Raw genomic sequence first — 22,083 nt, 5'->3', positions numbered from 1 at the left:
GCAGGTCGTCTGACTCAATATGCCTTCAGCTCATAAATCACAAACTGACAATTAGCTTTGTTGTGCGTCACTGCTTTTGAATTCATGGAACACTAAAACCTTGTCAAAGAATGAATTGCTGTAACTGGCAGAAAAACTACTTTGGACGGAATTCTCTATCTAATACATGTTACGAGTGCAATTGATACCTATCAATGAATGTAAGGAAGTAATCCAGTCTGAACTTGTATATAAACAATTCCAGTTTTATCTGTAACTCTAGATTGGATGGATATAAATTGATTAATGCTACCACCATTTGTAAGTTTGAAATGGAAGGCAGGGAAAATGATTTCGTTGTCGGACAAATTAAACACAATCTTCCCCTTTTGGATCCCATGTATTTGGTGCCATAGGTGCTCACTTGAAACAATACTTCAACACATTAAGTAAAGATTGAAACACCTTTAGAAGGCTCTCTTTTCAAAACTAGTTCCTAATGAGTGAATTACATATCAAACTTCACACTATTAGAAATCTCATGTAAGCCTTGGAGGTTGCGAACAGAAGACATATTCAAGGTGCTTTTTTTTCTCTCTAAATCCCATTTCTGTGGAAATGGCAGAGCAGGACTGGACCTCCAGTGCACAAACATTGTAGGTATCCCTACACTGTCACTGCAGTTTGCTACATCTGCCTTCTCCTCAGGGCAGCCTTTAGGGGTGCTGCCAGCAGTGCAGGAGGCCTGAAATTGGTTTTCTTTATTCGTTGAGTTGTTTATGGAGATATAACCTGTGTGGACAGCTCACCCCAAATACTCAGCGGAGGCCTTAAGATCGGTCACTCCTCAGGCTTTTATATTTAGAGCCTGAGCTGGCCACACAGTATGAAGCCTGGTCCTGAATACATAATTAGTTTAATTTCTGTGTCATTGTTCTGAATTTTCTCCACTAGGAGAAATATTAGGCCTGCTTAATGTATACACAGGGTACTATCAATCTCTTCAAATGCACAACAGCAGCAGTCATATTTCCTAATGACAATGCAGCCTCAACCTAAAAAACAAGGTTATTAAGACTAATGATCAGACATTGATACAAGTGAAAAATATCAGTATCTTCTGGAATTTTTGCATTGAAAAGTTATTTAGTTAGGCAAACAAGGACTTGCAGATGGTCTCATTTTCAACCAGCTTGTTACTTGTGAAAAAATCTGAAGTATGCACCAAGAACTGATAACATTTTATGCACCCACAGTGCTCACCGAGCTCTACAGACACTCGCTCAAAAGCTCATTCTCTCAAAGAAGCACAAAGTAATAATCAAGGTCTTGTGTTGATATGTGGAAATCTACTTGCCACCATTCTTTTTTAAACAGGGAAATATCTATAAATGACAGCGAAATTGTACCCATCCCACATTTAACAACATTTAAATCAAATAAAGCACATACTAAATTGATTATTTCAATATAAAGCTGTGTGTTTCATTACAGAAACTTACCAGGCATTTTACAGAAAAAAATCATGTCCCTGCATAGCCATAGCTAGTCGCTATTAATCATTTGTCTGGAGGTAGACTACATTGTGGAACTGGCTGCTCAGCATGGATCTAACAGCTGTCTAATTCATTCCACAACACAAGAACCAACATGAAGAACAGCAGAAAAATCCCTCTGGGGAAGCAGGGATTGACTTCCACCAGAAGTGTTATTCGTATCTGCTTAATTCAGATAAAACTGCTAGGCCACCACCCACCCTCCCAGTAAAGGAAATTAAAATGACATTAGGAACACCACAAAGGCAAATGGATAGAAAAAAAAAGCTGCTGTTAACAATTTTATACTTGTAAGAACTATGGCATTTGAATGGTGAATTAATTCTTAAACACTTGATGGTTTAATTTCCTCTGCAAGTGCTCTTGGTTAACATTCTCATGTAAAATTCCTTTTGCGCTATCTTAATGACTGTTTTGATTATACATATATTAATTTTATGCAAAAATGTTAACCAGTTCGCTAGCTTTTAAGCATTGTTTTAGGTTTCAGGGTTTCAGTTTGACTTGATACGTACATTTGTTGTTAAATTAAAAATACAAGGAGCTCTTTTAGTTGCTGGAAAATGCACTGTATATAGTGTGGTACCAAGCAGCTCAGGAGGATTCCTATTTAATCAGTGTTTGCTGAGGCAGTTGACTGGAGATGAATGCTGTTGGACAGGTGGGTTTAAGTGGAGAAGTAGCAATGAGGCACAACACAGCGAGATCTCAAGCTTAAGATTTACTTTCACCTATGTATCCTACAAAAAGTCTGCATTCTCCCTTTTTGTAAATCTGCATTGTTAATTATCTTCCTGATTGTAATACAAAGACTGATCATTTGAGCAACAGATTTAGAGTGCTCTGGAACCTCAACAGGCATCACGATTAGGTCAGTAATAATTATTACACACACATCTTGCTTGTTTTTACCATTTTCTGTCTGAAATTGGTCACACAGTTATTTAACATTTCATCCTAGAGTCTGCCAAGAATTCATACTTGACACTTTCCTTTTCCTCAAGGTGGCATGTTGGCTCAGTGGTAGTGCTGCTGCATCACAGCGCCAGAGACTAGTGTTCATTTCCAGCCTCAGGCGACTATCTGTGTGGAGTTTACATGCTCTTCCCATGGGTTTCTGCCAGGGACTCCAGTTTCCTCCAACAGTCCAAAGATGTGTAGATTAAGTGGATTGGCCATGCTAAATTATCCATTGTGTCCAGGGATGTGTAGGTTAGGTGGATTAGCCATGGGAAATGCAGGGTTACAGGGATGGAGTAGGGGAATGGAGTAGGGGAATGGGTCCAGATGGGATGCTCTTTGTGGCCTTGTTGGGCTGAATGGCCTGTTTCCACACTATGGCAATTCTATTAAAAAAAACCCTCCTAAGTCTCTTGAAAGTATGACTCAGAGAAAAGGGGTCAGTTTCTTCACACAAACTGATGATTCCCATTTATGTGCTGTTAAAAATGTATATCTGACTTCCCCACTGTATCTGTATTGCCAGGATGGCTCATCCAATACCAATTGTTGCCCCTTAATGCCCTCTGGTCCTTGACACTCTCATCCTTTCAACATTTACCTTGTCATGCTCCTTAAGAATCTGAGACATTCCAATGAGATCACATCTTATTCTTCTAAACTCCAGTGAGTAAAGTCCCAAATTGTTTAACCTTTGCTCAAAACACAATCCCTCCAGAACAGGGATCATCCTATTGAACCTTCTCTGAACCCTAATGAAATTATATCTTTCCCTTAATAAGGGGACCAAAAATGCTCACAATACTCCAAATATGGTCTCACCAATTCCTTGTAAAGTTGCAGTAAGACTTCCCAACTATTATACTCCAATCTCTTTGAATTAAGGGCCAACATTCTTTTAGCCTTCCTGATTACCTTGTGCTGGCCCTCTGTGTTTCATGCCCAAGTATCCCCATGTCCTCTTGTGTTGTAGCCTTCTGCAGTCTTTTCTCAATTTAATTAGTATTTTCTTTTTTTGCTCTCCCTTATCTGATGACTTAACCTTTTGTAGGTATTGTGCTGAACACCCTCTAGAAGTCTAAATACAACATAGCAACTGGTTCCCTTCTATCTACTCTGGTTGAGACTTTTCGGAAAACCCAATTAATGCCATACTCTCGTTGATGACCATCAATACTTCCATGTAAATTTCATCTGAATCAAAACCTTGCCATCTATATCTTGTCCGACGGCAAGCCGCCAGCCAGCCATTATCACTAATATTCTCCAATTCAAATTTACTCCCAACTCCATAGGATTCAAATCGAAAATTCTCATCCTTACATATGGTCTCATCATACTTTTATCTTTGCAACCTCTCCAATCCTTCTGTCCTTAAACTCCCCAAGACTCTGACCACTTCTTGTATATTTTAAAATTCATTTGTGGGACGTGGGCATTGCTGGCTGGCTAACATTTGTTGCCCATCCCTAATTGCTCAAGAAGATGGTGGTGAGCTGCCTTCTTGAACTGCTGCAGTCCACCTGCTGTGGGTTCATCCATAATCAATAATCCATAATAGCCCCCACCTCCCGAGGGGGGATTTCCAGGATTCTGACCCAGCGACAGTGAAGGAGCCATGATATATTTCCAAGTTAAGGTGGTGAGTGGCTTAGACAGGAACTTGCAGATGTAAGTGTTCCCATGCATCTGCTGCCCGTTGTCCTTCTTGATGGCGGTGGGTTTGGATGGTGCTGCCTAAAGATTTTTTTGTGAATTTCTGCAGTACATCTCGCACACATTGCCACTACTGAATGTCGGTGGGGGTACTGAATGCTTGTTGGTGTGGTGCCAATCAAGCAGGTTGCTTTGTCCTGGATGGTGTCAAGCTTGAGTGTTGTTGGAGCTGCATCCATCCAGGCAAGTGAGGAGTAATCCATCACACTCTGACTTGTGCCTTATAGATGATGGGCAGGTTTGAGCAGTCAGGAGGCGAGTTACCTGCTGTGGTATTCCTAGTTTCTGATCTGCTCTTGTAGTAATTGTGTTTATGTGGTGAGTACAGTTCAGGTTTTGGTCAATGATTAGATCATCTCTTACTGGAGTTTGTCATTGTTCAGCATTTGTGTGGCGTGAATGCTACTTGCCACTCGTCAGCCCAAGCCTCTGGGTATTGTCCAGATCATGTTGTACTTAAAAATGGACTGCTTCAATATCTGGAGAATTGCAAATGCTGCTCAACATTGTGTAATCATTGGCGATCTTTCCCACTTCTGACCTTATGATAGAGGGAGGGCCATTGATGAAGCAGCTGAATATTGTTGGGCCTGGGACACTATCCTGAGAAACTTCTAGAGAGTTGTCCTGGAGCTGAGATGACTGACCGTTGACATCTTCCTATTTGCTAGGTTTGATTCCAACCACCAGAGTGTTTGCTCCCTGAGACTCATCGATTCCATTTTTGCGAGGGCTCCTGGATGCATACTCGATCGGATGTGAAGTTGATGTCCAGGCCTCACCTCTGGAATTCAGCTCTGTTGTCCATGTTTGAACCAAGCTTGTAATGAGGTCAGGAGCTGAGTGGCCTTGGCAGAACCCAAACTGGGTGTCACTGAACAGGTTATTGCTGAGTTGGTGCTGCTCGATAGCACTATTGATGACACTGTCCATCACTTTACTGATGATCAAGATTAGACTAATTGGGCTGTAATTGACCAGTTAGGTTTGTCCCACTTTTAGCATATAGGACATACCTGGGCAATTTTCCATGTTAGAAACCATAGAACTATGGAAATAACAGCACAGAAGAGGGTCATTTGGCCCAACTTGTCCATGCCAACCCAAAGTCCCCCAGATGTCCTTTACTCCCTACTGTCAGCGTTGGAACTGCACTGGAAGGGTCTGATAGGGGATGGCAAGTTCTGGAGAACAAGCCTTCAATACCGCTGCTAGAATGTTGTCTGGACCTATTGCCTTTGCAGTATCCAGTGTCTCCAACCATTTCTTATATTACATGGATAATCAAATTGGCTAAAGACTTATCTGTAATGCAGGGACCACAGGAGGAGATGGATCATCCACTTCTGGCTGAAGATCACTACGAATGCCTCAGTTTTCCCTTCTGCATTCCTGTTTTGGCCTCTTTCATGAGTGAGTCGTTTAACTGTCCATCACCATTCACGACTGGATGTGGCAAGACTGCAGAGCTTATGTCTAATCCGTTGGTCGTGGGATCATTTAAGACTGTCTATGCTGTGTGGCATGCAAGGTAGACCCGTTTGGCAGCTTCACCAGGCTGACACCTTACTTTTTCTTGTACTGCTACTCGAATGCCCTCCTACATTCTCCATTGAACCAGGGGTGATTCCCTTGTTTGACAGTAATGGCTGAGTGGGGAATATGTCAGGCCTTGAGGTTATGGATTGTGCTGGACTACAATTGTGTAGTTGTTGATAGCCCATGACAATTTTTTTTTCATCTACATGAGTGCGTTTCTCTAGTTTTTTTTTATGAACCTGTCATGTTACACCTTGGAAGAAGGTGGGGCTTGAAGCCAGATTTATTGGCCCAGAGATGGGACACTACCATTGTGCCACATGAGCTCACCTCACAGCACACCCTCCCAACCCATATATTTTCTTATAATTAAAAGACCAGAACAGTACACAGTACGTGATGTGGTTGTCTAATCAAGGTTTCAGCTGAATTATTTTGTATAGAAATGAGACAAAGCATTGTCTTTTATCACATGAAGTTATGGTATATCTCAGTAACAAGGGGGAGGTGATATTTTAGTGGTATTATCATTTGATTAATAATCCAGCAACCCAGTAATAAAGTCACCAAGTCATACTGTACAGAAACAGGACCAACCAGTCAATTATGAACATGATCCTAAAACTAAGCTAGGCCCACCTTCCTGATCCTGGCCCAAATCCCTCCAAATCTTTCCTAATGACGTACATATCCAAATGTCTTTTGAAGTCGTAATTGTTCCCACATCTACCACTTCCTCAGGAAGTGCATTCCACACAAGAACCACCCTCTGTGGAAATAATTTGCTCCCATGTCTTTTTAAACTTCTCTCTCCTTTCACCTTAAAATTGTGCCCCATAGGCTTGAAATCCCCCACCCAAGGGAAAAGACAACTATCATTAACCCTATTTCTACCCCTCATGATTTATACACTTTTATAAGGACACCTCTCAACCTCCTACGCTCCAGTGAAAAAAGTCCCAGCCTATGCAGCCTTCATTTATATCTCAAACCTTCTATACCTGGCCACATCCTGGCCAGAATCTCTTCTGAACCCTCTCCAGCTCAATAATATCTTACCCATAACTGGGTGACCAAAAGTGGACACAGTATTCCATCACAGGCCTCACCAATATTCGAGGGTCCTGTCTTTGAATACCGTCATTGGAGATGGTGGAACGTGAACTCAATTTCTCAAAAACAATCTGGAATTAAGAGTCTAATGTTGACCATGAAGCCACTGTGAATTTTTGGAAAAACTATCCAGATTTGCTAATTTCCTTTAGGGAACAAAATCTGCCATCCTTACCTGATCTAGCCTACACGCGACTCCAAATTCTTATTACTGTGGCTAACACTTAGCTGCCCACTGCACAAATAGGGATGAGAAATAAATATCTGCCTGGACAGCAAAACCCACCTTGTGGGAATGAATATAACTAAGCTCAACCAATCAATACCAGTTTGCATGCTCCAGATAGGTCTTCACTCAGACTACTTCAACTAACACCATTAACATGTCCTTCTCGTTTGTTTTACTTTGATTTTATAAATTTTCAACTCCATCTATTTTGACAGTTGCACAGTTTCATGACCACATTAGCCTGTACATTATCCCTTATGTTCCATTGTTCTTTTGTTCATATCTTTTTTGCGTGGATTACCTACCCTTCTTTTACAGTGCGTCACACTGAACTACATTAAAATGCACTTTTCAATTACCATTGCCCATTCTGCAACTTCATTGACATCTTCTTGTAGCTTGTCAGTTTATTTATTCATGATGCCTTCTAATTTGATATGATAAGCATATTTTGAATCTGTGCTTCTGATTCCTAAGTCCAATTTTTAAAAATAAATAATAAAAATGAGTTTCCAGCACCAATCTTGTGAAACATCAATTCCCATCCAACAAAAGTCTAAGCAATGACTTTTAAAATTAATTTTCTCTCTTTATTTGTATTCATGGTAACCACTCTGCAATTTGTCCCTGACAGTGTGCACAGGCTTCTTGAAAATCCATGTAAATTATCTTCTGAAGCTATGATGAAGGTAGCACCTGTTTCCAACAGATTGCTTTAATTATCACACTTTGGGGATTGAACTGAATCTTCTCCCAGAATGTCCTCTTTGAGGTAGACCACAGCTACATTTACATTTTTTTTTACCATGAGTAGATGTCTCATGGTGTCATTTATCAGATGTTAAAGGAAACATGGTTTTAAAGCAAGGTTATTTTTATCAGAATGGCTGTTGTAAAAATTCCTGGCTTTGTGAAATAAGTGTTAATGTGGCACAAACTATGTAAAATGTTTTATTTTTAAATTAAGAAAAAGTGTCCTCAACGGGACCAATAAAAGGGTAACAAAAAACTGAAAAGACTGGTATTATTCAAAACTAAAAAAGCACACCAGCAAAGTAGTAGAACATGATACAGATCATTACAATAGAGAGGGAGTGCAAAAAGCCAGTGGGCTGTAGAGACAAGTCACCAAGAGGATGGATGCAGTCTACAGACTAACAGAGGAGTAATTAGAGGACAATTTGAAGGTATGGCCTAGTTTTTCATTTCAACTATTTATTCAAGGACAGCAAAAACTCAGATTAGGCAGGCTACAATTTGTCCAGGGCAGCCAGGAAAAGATGTTTGGTGTGTAAAAAGAGAAGGTGGGCACAGACTAGCGTAATCGTGGGGAAGAGGGTGGCAAGGAGCAATAGGGTGAGGGGTGAGTAGTTTTGGCCCCGGATCTAAGGAGCTGGTTTACAAGAATGAATCCAGGGATGAAGGGCTTGTCATATGCGGAGCAGTTGAGGACTTTGAGTCTGTACTCGATGGACTTTAGCATAGAACATAGGACTGTACAACCCAGGAACAGGCCCTTTGGCTCACGATGTTGTGCCAAACATGACACCAAATTAAACTAATCGCTTCTGCCTGTTTTTGGTCCATATCACTCCATACTTTGTACGTTCATGTCTTTATCTAAAAGTCCATTAAATGCCCTGATTGTATCTACCTCTACCAGCACCCCTGGCAGTGCGCACCAGACTCCTAACACCCTCTGAAAAATGAGCTGCTCATGTTTCGTCTGAACTTTCCCCTCTCACCTTAAATGCATGCCCCCTAGCAACAGACATTTCAACTCTGGGAAAACTATTCAGACTGTCAACCCTGTCTATGCATCCCATGATTTTATAGACTTCTATCAAGTCTCCCTTCAGCTCTGCCACTCCAGAGAAAACAACCCAAGTTTTTCTAGCCTCTTCTTATAGCTCATACCCTCTAATCCAGACAGCATCCTGGTAAAGCTCTTCTGCACCCTCTCCAAATTCTCCACATCCTTCCTGTCATGTGGTGACTGAGTTTAGAAGCATGAGAGGAGATCTCGTTGAAGCTGACCGAATACTGAGAAGCCTGGATACAGTAGACGTGAAGATGATGTTCCCTCTAGAGGGAGAGACCAGGACCCAAGGACACAGTCTCAGAGTGAAGGGACGGCCCTTTAGAACTGAGAAGGAATTTCTTCAGCCAGAAGGTGGTTAATCTGTGGTATTTATTGCCACAGAAGTCTGTGGAGGCCAAGTCATTGAGTGTATTTAAGGCAGAGATAGATAGGTTTTTGATTGGTAAAGGGATCAAAGGTTATGGAGTGAAGGCATGAAAATGGTGTTGAGAAAGAATATCAGCCATGATTGAATAGTGGAGGAGACCCGATTGGCCAAATGGCATAATACTGCTCCCACGTGGTCTTATGGCAAAGTTGGTGCAAGATCTTATTTAAAATTAATGGGAATGATGCATCTTCATAAAGGTATGTACAAAATTTAATAGGGCAGACTAATAGTAGTTTAAAACAGAAAATGCAGACACAATGCAGAATCAGGTTAGTAAAAAGAAACAAGCTTTATGGACAAGTCACCACAATAGGAATTAGAGTCTCTGCATAGAAATTGTGAACCCTGTCTTGAATTTCGTGCAATGTGATATGGGGAGGGAGTGCATTAAAATGAGGTTTGGTGAGGGTAACAGTCTTGCAATAATTGTAGGTTACAACTGCATGTCACAATTATGATGACATTTAATTAGACACAGTCAAAGAAGCTGACATCAATGAAACTGGTTATTTAGTACTGCATTCATATTATAAACTAAGTGACACCCTGAAATAGCTTTGCTCCTGAATGAGTTTGAACTTGGGATGTCAATCAAGTCAGCAAGCTCAGCCTGCCTCTGAAGCAAAACAGACAGCTATCAGGTTCGTAAATTTGTGTGTTTGTCAGAGCTCTCCTACTCTATGTTCAGCAGCAAAGAAGCTGACAGCCATATGTGTGGCACAGGTTCACCTCCAACTAATATCTCAGATCCTGATCAGTTTTCTGAATGCACTGAAGCCCCCCCCCCCCCCCCCCACTGGTAGCACCTTTCTGTTAGAGGCTAATTAACTTGGCATGGGAACCATGACTGTGACTTCTGTGGTCTTTTTGCTTCAGTTACACAAGAAGCCATGTCTAATGCTGATCTAACATCTTTGATACAAACAAAACTCAGAATCAGAGATTCAATGGAATTTAATAAAGAGATTTTGTTCAGAATATTCTGTGATACACTACATTCAATGAACAAACTCTCAGATTTTTGTTTGCAGCAATCTGATATTTTGCACAAAAATGTTACAGCAAGTCAGAATGTATGGATTTTCAATAGTTTACAATAATTAAAAGAAAAACTATTACATGCAATATTATCACCAGAGATAGAGCATAAATAACATACTAAAAAAGTGTTGTTTTCTGCTATCAATGAGCTAATCTAGCAAACATATTGTATGTAATTTGAAGTAAAATTTCCAGCTGATATTTATTCTTGGATTCCTCACCTGACGTAAAGCGTCAACATAACTGGAAATAAGAAGCTGTAGTTAATTTATATGCCATCCTGGTCTCAGACTTAATGATTGTTAATTGATCAGATTAGACTATACATCTCCTCATAATCACTCTATGTATTGGACTGACACTAATTGTAAAAATGGCATTTTCAGAGGAAGTGTGCTTTTCCTGTAAGCTTTCTGGAGGGCTCACTAAAAAATGTAATAAGATATTGAGTGCTGACACACAATGGTGTGGGGGGATGTTCGGTGCCATTTTGAAGATAACAGAGAGCTGAATTTAATGAGTGCAAAAAAGTAGTAACTGGGTGTTTTCTTGAGTTTTGTTACCATTTTACCAACATTCTGTGAGCTCAGTCACATGGAGGAATCAGAAATGTTGTAGGCATTTGAGGCTTGTTAGCAGTACGGTCAGAATTTGCAATTTACTTACGTCGGGAGCTTGGAAAGGAATTGTTGAGTTGCTCCATCACTTCCTCCAATCCAGTGCTTGTACTTTGGGGAGGACTCAGCAATTCATCCTCACCTGAAATAAGAGTTTGATTTTATTATATGTACAATAAAGTTTGGACCCAGTACCTCAGTACAAATTTAAAATAAAAACAATGTTCTTGAACCAGTCAGAGGATCAATATCAGACATAAATGCTTGCATTGCACTACATGAGTTTAGAACGTGTACGAACATGATTAAACAAGAATCCAAAGGCAGCTGTAAATACAAGAAAATCATTAGAAACATATAGCTTCAAGAATAAGATACATACCTGTGTATTTTAAAAGTGTAGGGATCAATAAAAAGATAGGTGGGATTAGAAAGTAATCACGAATTTAGACTCAATGCACAATTCACAGTTGAAGATGTCAATTAAGCCTCTTGATGACATTGCTGACTGATGTTGTATACAAGAAGGTGCATGTTTTTGTAACCAGGTACTGCTACAGGCCCTGTCATGTGCTGTCGAACCTCAGGTTCTACAATATACAAAATAACTCCCATCTTCAACTGGATCAGAAAATCTTTACTTCAAATAGCAAGATTAATTTTAATATGAAGTTTCTCAATATATTGGAAGAGACAATAGAGGATTGCTAAATTTTTAGGGAGTTGGTTTCACATAAATTTAACAAACCATGAGGATGGAATGTGGGTGGGTCTTGTTAAAAAAAAGCTTTCACAGTTTTAAAAAAAATGTAGCCTCCCACATGCATCCCTTGAAGCTATTCAGTATTCTTTACGTAATTCTGTTGTAAGCAGCAATTACTCATGTATAATGTAACAGACATAATATCTACTGAAGACAACCGGTTGGGTGGAGCTTTTTGCTCATGTGCCGTATGTGTTAAAAAAACACAGGCAGCAGATAGAATCCAGAGAAAGAGATGCTACTGCATTTGAATGGTGATGAGAGACTTAAAATCAAAGATATTCATTGTGAATTTCTCCATTTTGCTGATTGTGAATAACATTGGTATAAAATTAGTGCTAAGAACTGTAATAGACCACCTGCTCCTTTGGATCTGATCCACCACTCAACAAGATCATGACTGGTCATGCCTTCACTTTCACGTCTGTACCCTATAACGCTCGACTCTCTCATATACTATCGAACTGCTAAATAGGTTTTTAAAATCTACAGTCCACTTCCTCCTCAAACCTTAATCATTGTTTAAGATCCTACTCTCAGACTGAATGGTACGTTTTCAAACATTAAGGATAATTCCATCATATTGTGGCTACTATTGCCTAGAAATTATTTTATAACAAGATTATGAATTAGCCATTTCTCATTCCATAATACTAGATCTAAAAGAGTCTATGCCGTAGTTGGTCCCTTAGCACATTGTTGCAGTAAACAATCTCAAACACATTCCAGGGATTCCAGCTTGACATCATTAGTACTCATTTGATTCACCCAGTCTATATCCAGACTGAAATCATCCAAGATTACTGCAATCTCCTTGTCATGTGCAACTCTAACTTTCTGATTTTTACAATACCCTAGATTACCATTATTCTTTAATTGCTGATAAATCACTTCCTCCATTGCTCAGTGCTCCTTGCTTTTTCTTAGCTCCACCCAAACACATTCAACATCCTGTTCTTACGATTGGGTCCTCTCTCATGAATACACTGACCCCATTCCTCATTTTTAGCACAACACCACCTCTTTTTCCTTGTTGCCTATCCCTCCTACATGTGGAACATTGTTTAATATTTAGTTCACTGTCTTCGTTGCCACATCTGTGTAATGGCAAGTTAAATCACACTTTTTTAATTTCTACCTGCACCATCAATTCACCTATCTTGTAGCAAATGCCATGTGCATTTGGATGATGTTTTTAATTCTGCCTTTTTAATTCCAGTCTAATTTGAGCCCAGTTGAGATAGGATTTGTTTCTGCTGCTTTCCATTTACATTTGCAGCTTTTCTTCTTCCCATAACCAGCTTTGTTTTTATTCTAACTGAATTTCCTCACAGGCTGTCTCTCCCCAACGAACAGGATTAAACACACTTAAACTAGGAACCCCGATGCTGCTAACCTGTAGTATGTCTTCCTTGCACAGGGCTCTCCTTCTTGCACCAGTTTCCTGGTCACATTTTCATTCACTTTATCTTTCTACTTCTAATTCCCACACTGACTGAGGTTACCATGAAGGACTCTCCTTCTCAACCTCTCCCTGACTTTCTGGTAACTACCATTAGTTATCTTGCTGTAATTAGAGAGCAGCCCTATGGTCCAGTAGCACAATGATAACTCTACCTTCACTCATTAGTACATGGATTTAGGGGCAATCTTGAGATTAACACCTCATAGGTCCTGCTTTTCAGTCTCTTTCCTAGCTCCCAAAGCTCTACTTTTAAGAGCTCATCTCTCTTTCTGTTTATGCTGTTTGTACCAATCTGGACAATGACCTCTGGCTCTTCCCTCTCTCCCACAAGAATGGCAACTTCGCTGTGATATTCTTGGCCCTGAAATCAAGGCGGCAACATACTAATGACAGGCAGCAGGTCATAAATTGGACAGAATATGAACAACAGCAAAGAAGGACCAAAAGAACTACCACGAGGGAAAAATTAGTTCAATAACAATGATTATAGACTGTTGGGTGTAGTTGTGCTTTAAAATAATGCTCTCAGATGGCATGTCAGTCTTATGATGCTTCCTTGTCACAACAAGGTGGGTGGGAGGGCAATGAGGAACTTGGAACCTGTTGACTGAAAGTCACATTTCTGTTAGCTTCTCAAAAAGCCTCTTGGACATTGTGGCAGTCCATAAGGTGATTTCCAAAAGTGGAGTCTGGAAGGTGAGGTGAGTGTCAATGCATAACTGTTAGGGTGCCAATAAATGATCTTTCTGTTGAAGAAAACCTAAAGGGAGTTAGACATGCAGGGCAGGTCAAGTTGTTTACATGAGAACAAGGTGTCATACCTACCAACTCTGTTCCTCTCTCCATTGATGCTGCCAGGTCTGCTGAATACTTTCACCGGTTTCTGTTTTCATTTCTGACTTTGAACATGCACAGTATTTTGCTTTTGTGCTGATGTTTTATGCAGTTTCCAGCATATTGTTATTATTCTATGCCCAGAAAATAACAAAGCAAAAGATCCCATATGTTTTCTTAGCTGCCTTATCCACGCATCCTGCTGACTCCAGGGATTTGTCTACATTTACACCAAGGACCCTCTTTCCTTTTACACTTCTCAGAATCACACTCTTGTTTTGTGTATTTCCTCGCATTGTTTGATCTTCCCAAGTGCATTATTCAGCACTTCTGTGGACTGAATTCCATCTCTCATTTTTCTGTACACCTGACCATCATCCTGCATTCTGCAGTATCTTTCCTCACTACCATTTACACAGTTATTAATCATACCTGCTGCACTGAAGTCTAAATCAATGAGCAGCAAGGCATGCAGTGTTGAGTGCTGTAGCACTCCCATTGGAAACATTGCTTAGACTCACAAAGTAAAATCAGTGGGCGACTGATTGGCAATTAGGGGTAAGTGACTCCCAATGGAGCATCCAGATCTCACTGAGAAGAAGTCCCACCTTATTTGGCCAACAGGCCTTCTGGTTCTGTAATGGGACTGTAGTCTTGGAACAGCTGGACAGGGCTGCACCCTCCCCCCCTCCCCCCAAAGTGAGCAAGAGGCACTCACCAATGGTTGCAATGCCATTTCTTTCTGCTCATTTTACACACTCAAAAAAACCATGAATCCCAATCTTGCCTGACTGCCCAACTCTACTAATAGCATGGGCAATGCAACTGATTACTCACAAATAATGGGCTGCCTGTGATTTTGGTGCTCATCCACCATCCTTAATATTGTGGGGGGGTGGGGGGTGAGGTGACCTCAGGCCTGAAGAGATGGTCAGCCAACCCCCACACACTCATATAATAAAAAATCTACTAGCCATTACATGCCTTAGTTTCCTCCCACTGGCTTGTTATCAAAATTGAACAGAATTGGATTAATGGAGCAGTGACTGCTTGGATACAAAACTGGCCAAGGGACAGAAAGCAAGGCGTTGGGATGATTTTTTAACACAGGAATTAGGGTAAAAAGTGACTCCTCACAGTGCTGTCACCTCTGCTATTTTTGATATATATTACACACCTGGGCTCAGGTATGTCAGATACCATTTTCAATATTTATAGGAGAGACAGGTCTAATAACAGCAAGAAATAAGAAATTTACTCTTCATCAGGAAGACTTGGTCTAATGAAATGGGCAGACATGTCTGATAAGTGTGAAGTATTTGTTTTGATTTAAAGAAGAAAGAGGAGTGATTAAACTAAGTGATACTCTTTGAAAAGGAATGAATATAGATACCTGGGGTGAATGCACTTAAATCCTTAAGGCTATTTCAAAAGGCTGTAAAACCATTATATGGGATCCTCTTTGTTTCATAAAAGGGGCATAGAATATAAAAGCACATTTGTAATATCAAGCGTTTATAAACCACTGGTTGCACAGGTCCTAGCTCAAGGTGCGTAAACAATTCTACAAACTACACTTCAGGAACATTGGCATTACAGAGGATGCTCACAGACAAAACTTATAAGAATGGTATCAGGGTTGAAAAACATCCTTTATGTGGACAGACTAGAGGAACTGGGGTTTAATATTTCATTCCTAACACAGCTTTTATGAAAGCATAATATTCTCTTTTATTACTGTCCTGAAGTTTCAGCCTAGATTCGTGGTTGATTAGTTACAAGGAGCAATAAAGACTATTCTTATTTTTGTCTACAATGAGATGAGATGTAATTCAGTTATCTACTAGTTAGTAATAATTTTCTGCACAGCCTTGTCCTGTCCTACCTTGGCAATCTCTTGGCAATACAGGCTTATGTACTGAATGTGCCACCATGTTACCATTAGTGTCCGGCTCTTACTTTGGCAACAAATTTCTCAGCTGCTACACACTTAGAACTTTGTTTTGCCACTACATTCAAAGACCAATTCAAAATCAAATCTTTTGACCCTGCCTTCAACCTTGTACATTTAGCATCAGCAGTGTCTCAACTGGACGCAGTCTCACCATGAACAATAAGGTTTGCTGGGTTACATCTCACTGCAGACAATTGAGCACCAAAATCTAGGTTGATCAAAGCTCTCCTGCACTGCACTGATATAGAGTCAGAGGTGCTGTCTTTTGGATGAGAGTGAATAATGGTTTGTACTCGCATTTGGGGTGTAAAAGATTCCTTGCCCCCACGAGTACACTGGCTGCCGTGTTCTGCCTGCTACTTCAAAAATAACTATATTGTGCTTTTGGATATCCTGAGTTGAGAAAGCAACAATATAAACACAATACTTTCTTTTATCCCCTCTGTTTGTTATTTTTCCGCCTGCCATCCACTTCTTTGTTTCTTGAACAAAGTAAAATTCTCTGAAGTGCTCTCCTTTCGAGGGCTCTGCTGAAATTAACTCGAAGGTAGGGAGTAGTAGAAGGAATTATTATTGGAACAACCAACAATACATTCCTTCGTGGCAGTGAGGAAATGTGAGAGTGCTCAGACATGCCTCCGTAAATCATGAAAGATTGGGGAACGGAGGAATTGTTTTGATTTAAAACCTGCCTTCATTCGTTCTTTTGTATCGTTTATGTTCAGAAGTACAAATACCATAAATTATGACTGTTCAAGCTTGAATGCTGCAGGAAAAAAAACATATATACACAGTTGGATAGAGCTGAGGGAGCTTTAAACTGTGGATCCAAAATAATAAAAATTCTAGCTTTTGATGCCTGAAACAAACTCTAAATCTACTCAATGTTTGAGTTACACTTGAGTTGAACAGAGGTGTAAAGAAACAATTATGACAAGTCTTCAACCTTGTAACAAATTAAGACTGAAGAAATTTTGTTGCAATAAATTTTAAAGTTAAGTAACATTTTAAGGAAGATAAAATAAAAGCACAGAATTCCACATTGCAAACAATAAACTACTTGATAAAATTTACTGTACAGTTAATTCACTTAATATCAAGTACCATATTAATTCAACTGCAGGGTTTTGCACATGCAAAAACAAACTTCCTCATGAAGGTCAGTGACGCACTCCCTCTTTTGCTTAGTCTGCTATATTCTTACAGCGTTATTAATACAAAAGAAAATGACAAATAGCCACCACAGAAATAATTAAAAATCTCATTATGTTAAGAGTCAGTGAAAATTAATTAATTTCGCTCAATGAACGTTAACACAAATTAAACATTAATTTTTCATGCATTTGAATCTTGCATCAATGGCATGAAAATGGAAGTTCTGACGTTAGAGATCATCCCCCCCAAGGCATAGCTGAATTCTTTCAGGTGAATTGGCCATGCTAAATTGCTCCATTGTGTCAAGTGCATTAGTCAGGGGTAAATATAGGGGAGGGGAATGGGTCTGGGTGGGTTACTCTTCAGAGGGTCAGTGTGAACTTGTTGGGCTGAAGGGCCTGTTTCCATACTGTAGATGATCTATTTAATGAATCACAATTAAAGATAGATGTCTCTAGCTTCTGAACCAAGCTCTAACCTGAATGAAACTCTTCTGCGAGCTTTCAATGTATTGACTGTATTCAAATTTTATGCAGGTGAAGGGTATTAGCGGGAGATTCACTTATACAGAAGAACATAAGACAGGAGAACTAGGCCAGCTGACCCCTCCAGCCTGCCCCACCATTCAACAAGGCCATGGTTGATCTACTCCAGACTCCCAACTGGGCCAGCTTATCATGTCTCAAATCTCCAATAATTTAAACCTCTATCTCACACTTCTTTAAATACTTTGTGATCTAGCTTCCACAACTTTCATAATTCTGGACATTCACAACTCTCTTGAAGAAAGTCCTTCACACCTTAGTTTTAAATCAGTTCCCTTATTCTGTTACTGTATCCCCTGGTTCCAGTATTCCCCACTAGTGGAACCACTTTCTCAGTATCTAACTTGTCAAGCCAACTCAGACTGTTGTATGTTTCTATAAGATCACCATAAATTCTAATGAATAAAGGTCTAACCTACTTAGCCGTTCTTTATCAAGTCAGCCTCTTCATCTCAGGATTCAACATTTGTTTTGTTGACCGATCCTCAATCTAATACATTATCCCCATTACTGTGAGCTCCTATCTTTTGCTACAATCTTTTATGTCGGATTATATAGAATGCCTTCCAGAAATATGCTGCATCCACCAGTTTCCCTTTATCAACTCTGCTTGTTCTATCCTCCGGGTGGCACAGTGGATCAGCGGTTAGCACTGCTGCCTCACAAAGCCAGGGACCAGGGATTAATTCCAGCCTGGGGAGACTATCTTTATGAAGTTTGTTCATTCTCCCCTTGTCTGCGTGAGTTTCCGCCGGGTACTCCGGTTTCCACACACAGTCCAAAGATGTGCAGATTAGGTGAATTGCCTATGCTAAAATTTTCCACAGTGTCTGGATGTGTAGATTAGGTGCATTAGCCATTGGAAATGCAGAGTTGCAGGTTAAGGATATGGGTCTGGGAGGGATACTCTTCAGAAGGTCGGTAAGGATTTGTTGGGCCAAATGGTCTGTTTCAACACTATCTGTGTTCTTGTTTCTAGAACTCAAACAAAATCATGTCGACTCTGAGAAAAGCTTAACACAATTGAACAATGTCCTGCCGTGTCTTCCTCAATAATGAAATCTGGCATTTTTCCAATGATAGCTATTAGACTGGCTGGCCCATAATTTCTTGCTTTCTGCCTCCCTTCATTCTTGAACAGGGGTATCACATTAATGGACTTCCAACCAGCTGGAAATTTCCCTGAATCCTTTGAGTTCTGTAATATCTTGACCAATGCCTCAACTATTTCTGCAACCAGTGCCTTTAAAAACCTTGGGTGCAGGTTATCAGGTCCTGGTGACCCATCTGCTAACTTGGCGAGCCTGACTAGTTCCTGCCTCTTGGCGAAGCTGACTAGTTCTTGCCGAGCCTGACTAGTTCCTGCCTCTTGGCGAGGCTGACTAGCAACAATTCTGATTTCTTCAAATCTGCCACAAATGTTTCTCAGCTCATTTGAACAATGAGCATACTTTCAGTTCGAAGCAAACAAAATGTGAAATGTGACATAAAGACTCAATTTGGTCCACAGCAAACATGTCTGTGACAAATGTTTGACATTCATTCACTTTCAACTCAGGATTTATGGGTTGGAGGCTGAATTACAGACACTGAAATGCATCAGGGAAGGGGCAATGTTATCCAGATTTTCATACCAGGAGGTATGATCAGGTCATCTGACTTGGCCCATATTCAAGGACAACAGAATGTCATTGTGAATAAGGCAACTAAGAGGACCCAGTGGACTGTCAGCCTCTGCAATCGTCCAACACATTGGTCAAGTCCGAACCAGACTGGTCGAAACCAGTTCAGAGCAGCCGAAGCTGGTCCAGACCTGTCAAACCCAGTCTAGACCGCTCATATCCAGTTCAGACTGGTGCAGATCAGTCCCTAACTTACAACAAATTTTAGCAAGATGGCGGCAGTTAATGAAGATGCTCCAGTTGGAATTCCGCTGCTCGCCAGTTCCTTTTCTCCTTTCCTTTTTTCTTCCTCTTTGAAGCAATTCCTCTCCCCACCAGAACCTATCCCCAACTCATAACTACTCTACCCAGCCCGATGGAGGGGCCGTGACCCAAGCTGCTGCTTTTTGGAATTCTTACTGAATTGTAATTTACATCTCTTTTCACAATGTTATAACTACCTCGTTTCTAACTCATTCACAAACAACTGTAAGTAACACTAATGCTTTTCTTTGAATTATCTTTTTGTATAACAAAACAATGTCTTTTACTCTTGTTAGATTTGCACCTAGGTACTGGTTCCTAAAATGGAGCCATTAAAGGCAGCCATTGTAAAAACATTTCACTGTGTTTCTGTACTAGAGAACAAGTGACAATAAAGGATATTCTACTCTTTAATCCCAATAGTTTGTTAAATACTTTAACCCTTGTAAAAGAGATTGATACCAGATCTTTCCTTCCATTAGCACCTTGCTTATTTGTCGTTTGAGAGGTTTATAATGTCTTCCAACATGAAGACCGATTGAACATATTAGTTTAAATTATCTGAAATGTTCCTGTCCCCATTCACAATTCCCCAGTTGCATCCTCCAGGAGCCCTACACAGACTTCATTTATTCTTTTCCTTTCTTTTTCTATACCTGTAGAAATTGTTTGCTTTTGCATTTCTTGTCAATTTACTTACAGAACCAATGTTCTCCCTATTAGCATTTCAATCATTTGTTGCTAAATCTAAAATAATTCACAATCCTCTACCACATCACTAGTTTTCCCCACTTTGTATGCCTTAATTTCTGATCAGATACTCTCCTTGAAGACATCTGTTAACCATGGATGGTTAATTCTTCTCATCGAGTCCTTCTTTTAGACTGCAAAATATAATTGCTGAGCATTGTTAAATGTCTGCAAAATGTCTGCCATTGCTCATCCACTGACTTTCCCTTTAGTCAATTTTCCAGTTGCTTTAGACAATTCTTTCTTCATATCTCAGTAACTGTCCTTATTTAAATTAAGGACACTAGTTTGAGACCCCAGCTACTCTGCCTCAAAGTGAATTTGAAGTTCTGCCATGTTGTGATTTCTACTCCCTAGAGGCTCCCTAATTACATGTTTTATTATAAGGTTCTGCAATGTTCTAAGAAGCAATCCCTGCTGCGTTCTACTAAGTCAACATTCAATGTTAAGCTTGCCCATCTGATTTGCCAATATGATTGAAGTTAATTATGAGAACTACCGTGCACTTTTTAGATGCTTGCATTGTTTCTTCTTTTATACATTGCCCTACAGTTAGACACCTCTTCAAGGCCTATGGATGACTCCCATGCATGACTTCTATTCATCACTCTTCCTTATTTCCACCCATGACGCCATATCATAATCGATTGTACTTATATCGCTACTCATCACCAGGCTAATATCTTCCTTTATTTGTAAAGCTACCCTACCTCAACAGGAATGTCAAATACCCTTTAATATTGACTGCTATGTCTTGGTCACTCGGTAGTCATGTCTTTGTAATGGTTATCAATTCATATTCCTTTATTTCCAGGCAGATTATATTGAGTATACCACTGTAATGTAGAGTATCATGAATTTCACAAGTTCCCTGTTACAAAAGGAGTAAAGAGCCAAAATTAATTGCTTCACACTTTTTCTTTTACTGCATGTAATCCTCTATTTCTACATTAAGCCACAGCTGTGAGCCCCCCTTATGAACACTTCAACCCCAGGGCATCAATGTGGACTTGACCAGTTTCCTCATTTCCCCTTCCCCCACCTCACCCCGGTTCCAAACTTCCAGCTCAGCATTGTCCCCAAAACTTGTCCTACCTGCCTATCTTCCTTTCCACCTATTCACTCCACCCTCCTCTCTGACCTAACACCTCCATCCCTACCCCCATTCATCCACTGTACTCTTTGCTACTTTCTCCCTACCCCCACCCTCCTCTTATTTATCTTTCCACCCTGCAGGCACTCTGCCTCTATTCCTGATGAAGAGCTTTTGCCCGAAACGTCAACTTTCCTGCTCCTTGGATGCTGCCTGACCTGCTATGCTTTTCGAGCACCACTCTAATCCAGGGACAACTTCAATCTCATGTTTAACACACTTGTACTCCAGATAAAACTGGAAGCATCCAAAAGCCAGTGGCATCATGAAACTGTTGAATGTTTTGGTCAAAGATCTGCTTCAGCCCTTTAGGTGGAGGCAACATTTTTCAAGGACTTGTCTCATTGCTGAAACTGTAATAATTGAATGAATTTTGTGCAAGCTGCATTTATCGCTTTGTTCTAGTCAATGTAAAACCCAATAAGTAACTGAACATTTAAAAGCTTCCCAATCTTAGTAATAAACCATTTCTCCTCATCAATTCAAAAGGATCGGAAACAGGAGACTCCAGTCTAAATCCTATGAGACTCAGTTGAT

The 22,083-nt window shown here is 40.2% G+C and overlaps 1 protein-coding gene across 8 annotated transcripts in view; it reads right to left on the bottom strand.

The window, feature by feature from the left end:
- dmd (dystrophin) overlaps window positions 1-22,083 on the bottom strand; it is a 1,983,095-nt gene that overhangs the window by 6,125 nt on the left and 1,954,887 nt on the right. For all 8 annotated transcript variants that reach the window (XM_060833515.1, XM_060833512.1, XM_060833514.1 and 5 more), the window contains one exon: window positions 11,052-11,144. In XM_060833515.1, coding sequence (XP_060689498.1) covers window positions 11,052-11,144 — 93 coding nt within the window. The remainder of the gene's footprint in view (window positions 1-11,051; window positions 11,145-22,083) is intronic.

The sequence above is a fragment of the Hemiscyllium ocellatum genome, chromosome 12 (assembly GCF_020745735.1).
Source record: "Hemiscyllium ocellatum isolate sHemOce1 chromosome 12, sHemOce1.pat.X.cur, whole genome shotgun sequence".
Taxonomy (NCBI): Eukaryota; Metazoa; Chordata; class Chondrichthyes; order Orectolobiformes; family Hemiscylliidae; genus Hemiscyllium; species Hemiscyllium ocellatum.
This window is presented reverse-complemented; position numbering and strand designations above follow the sequence as displayed.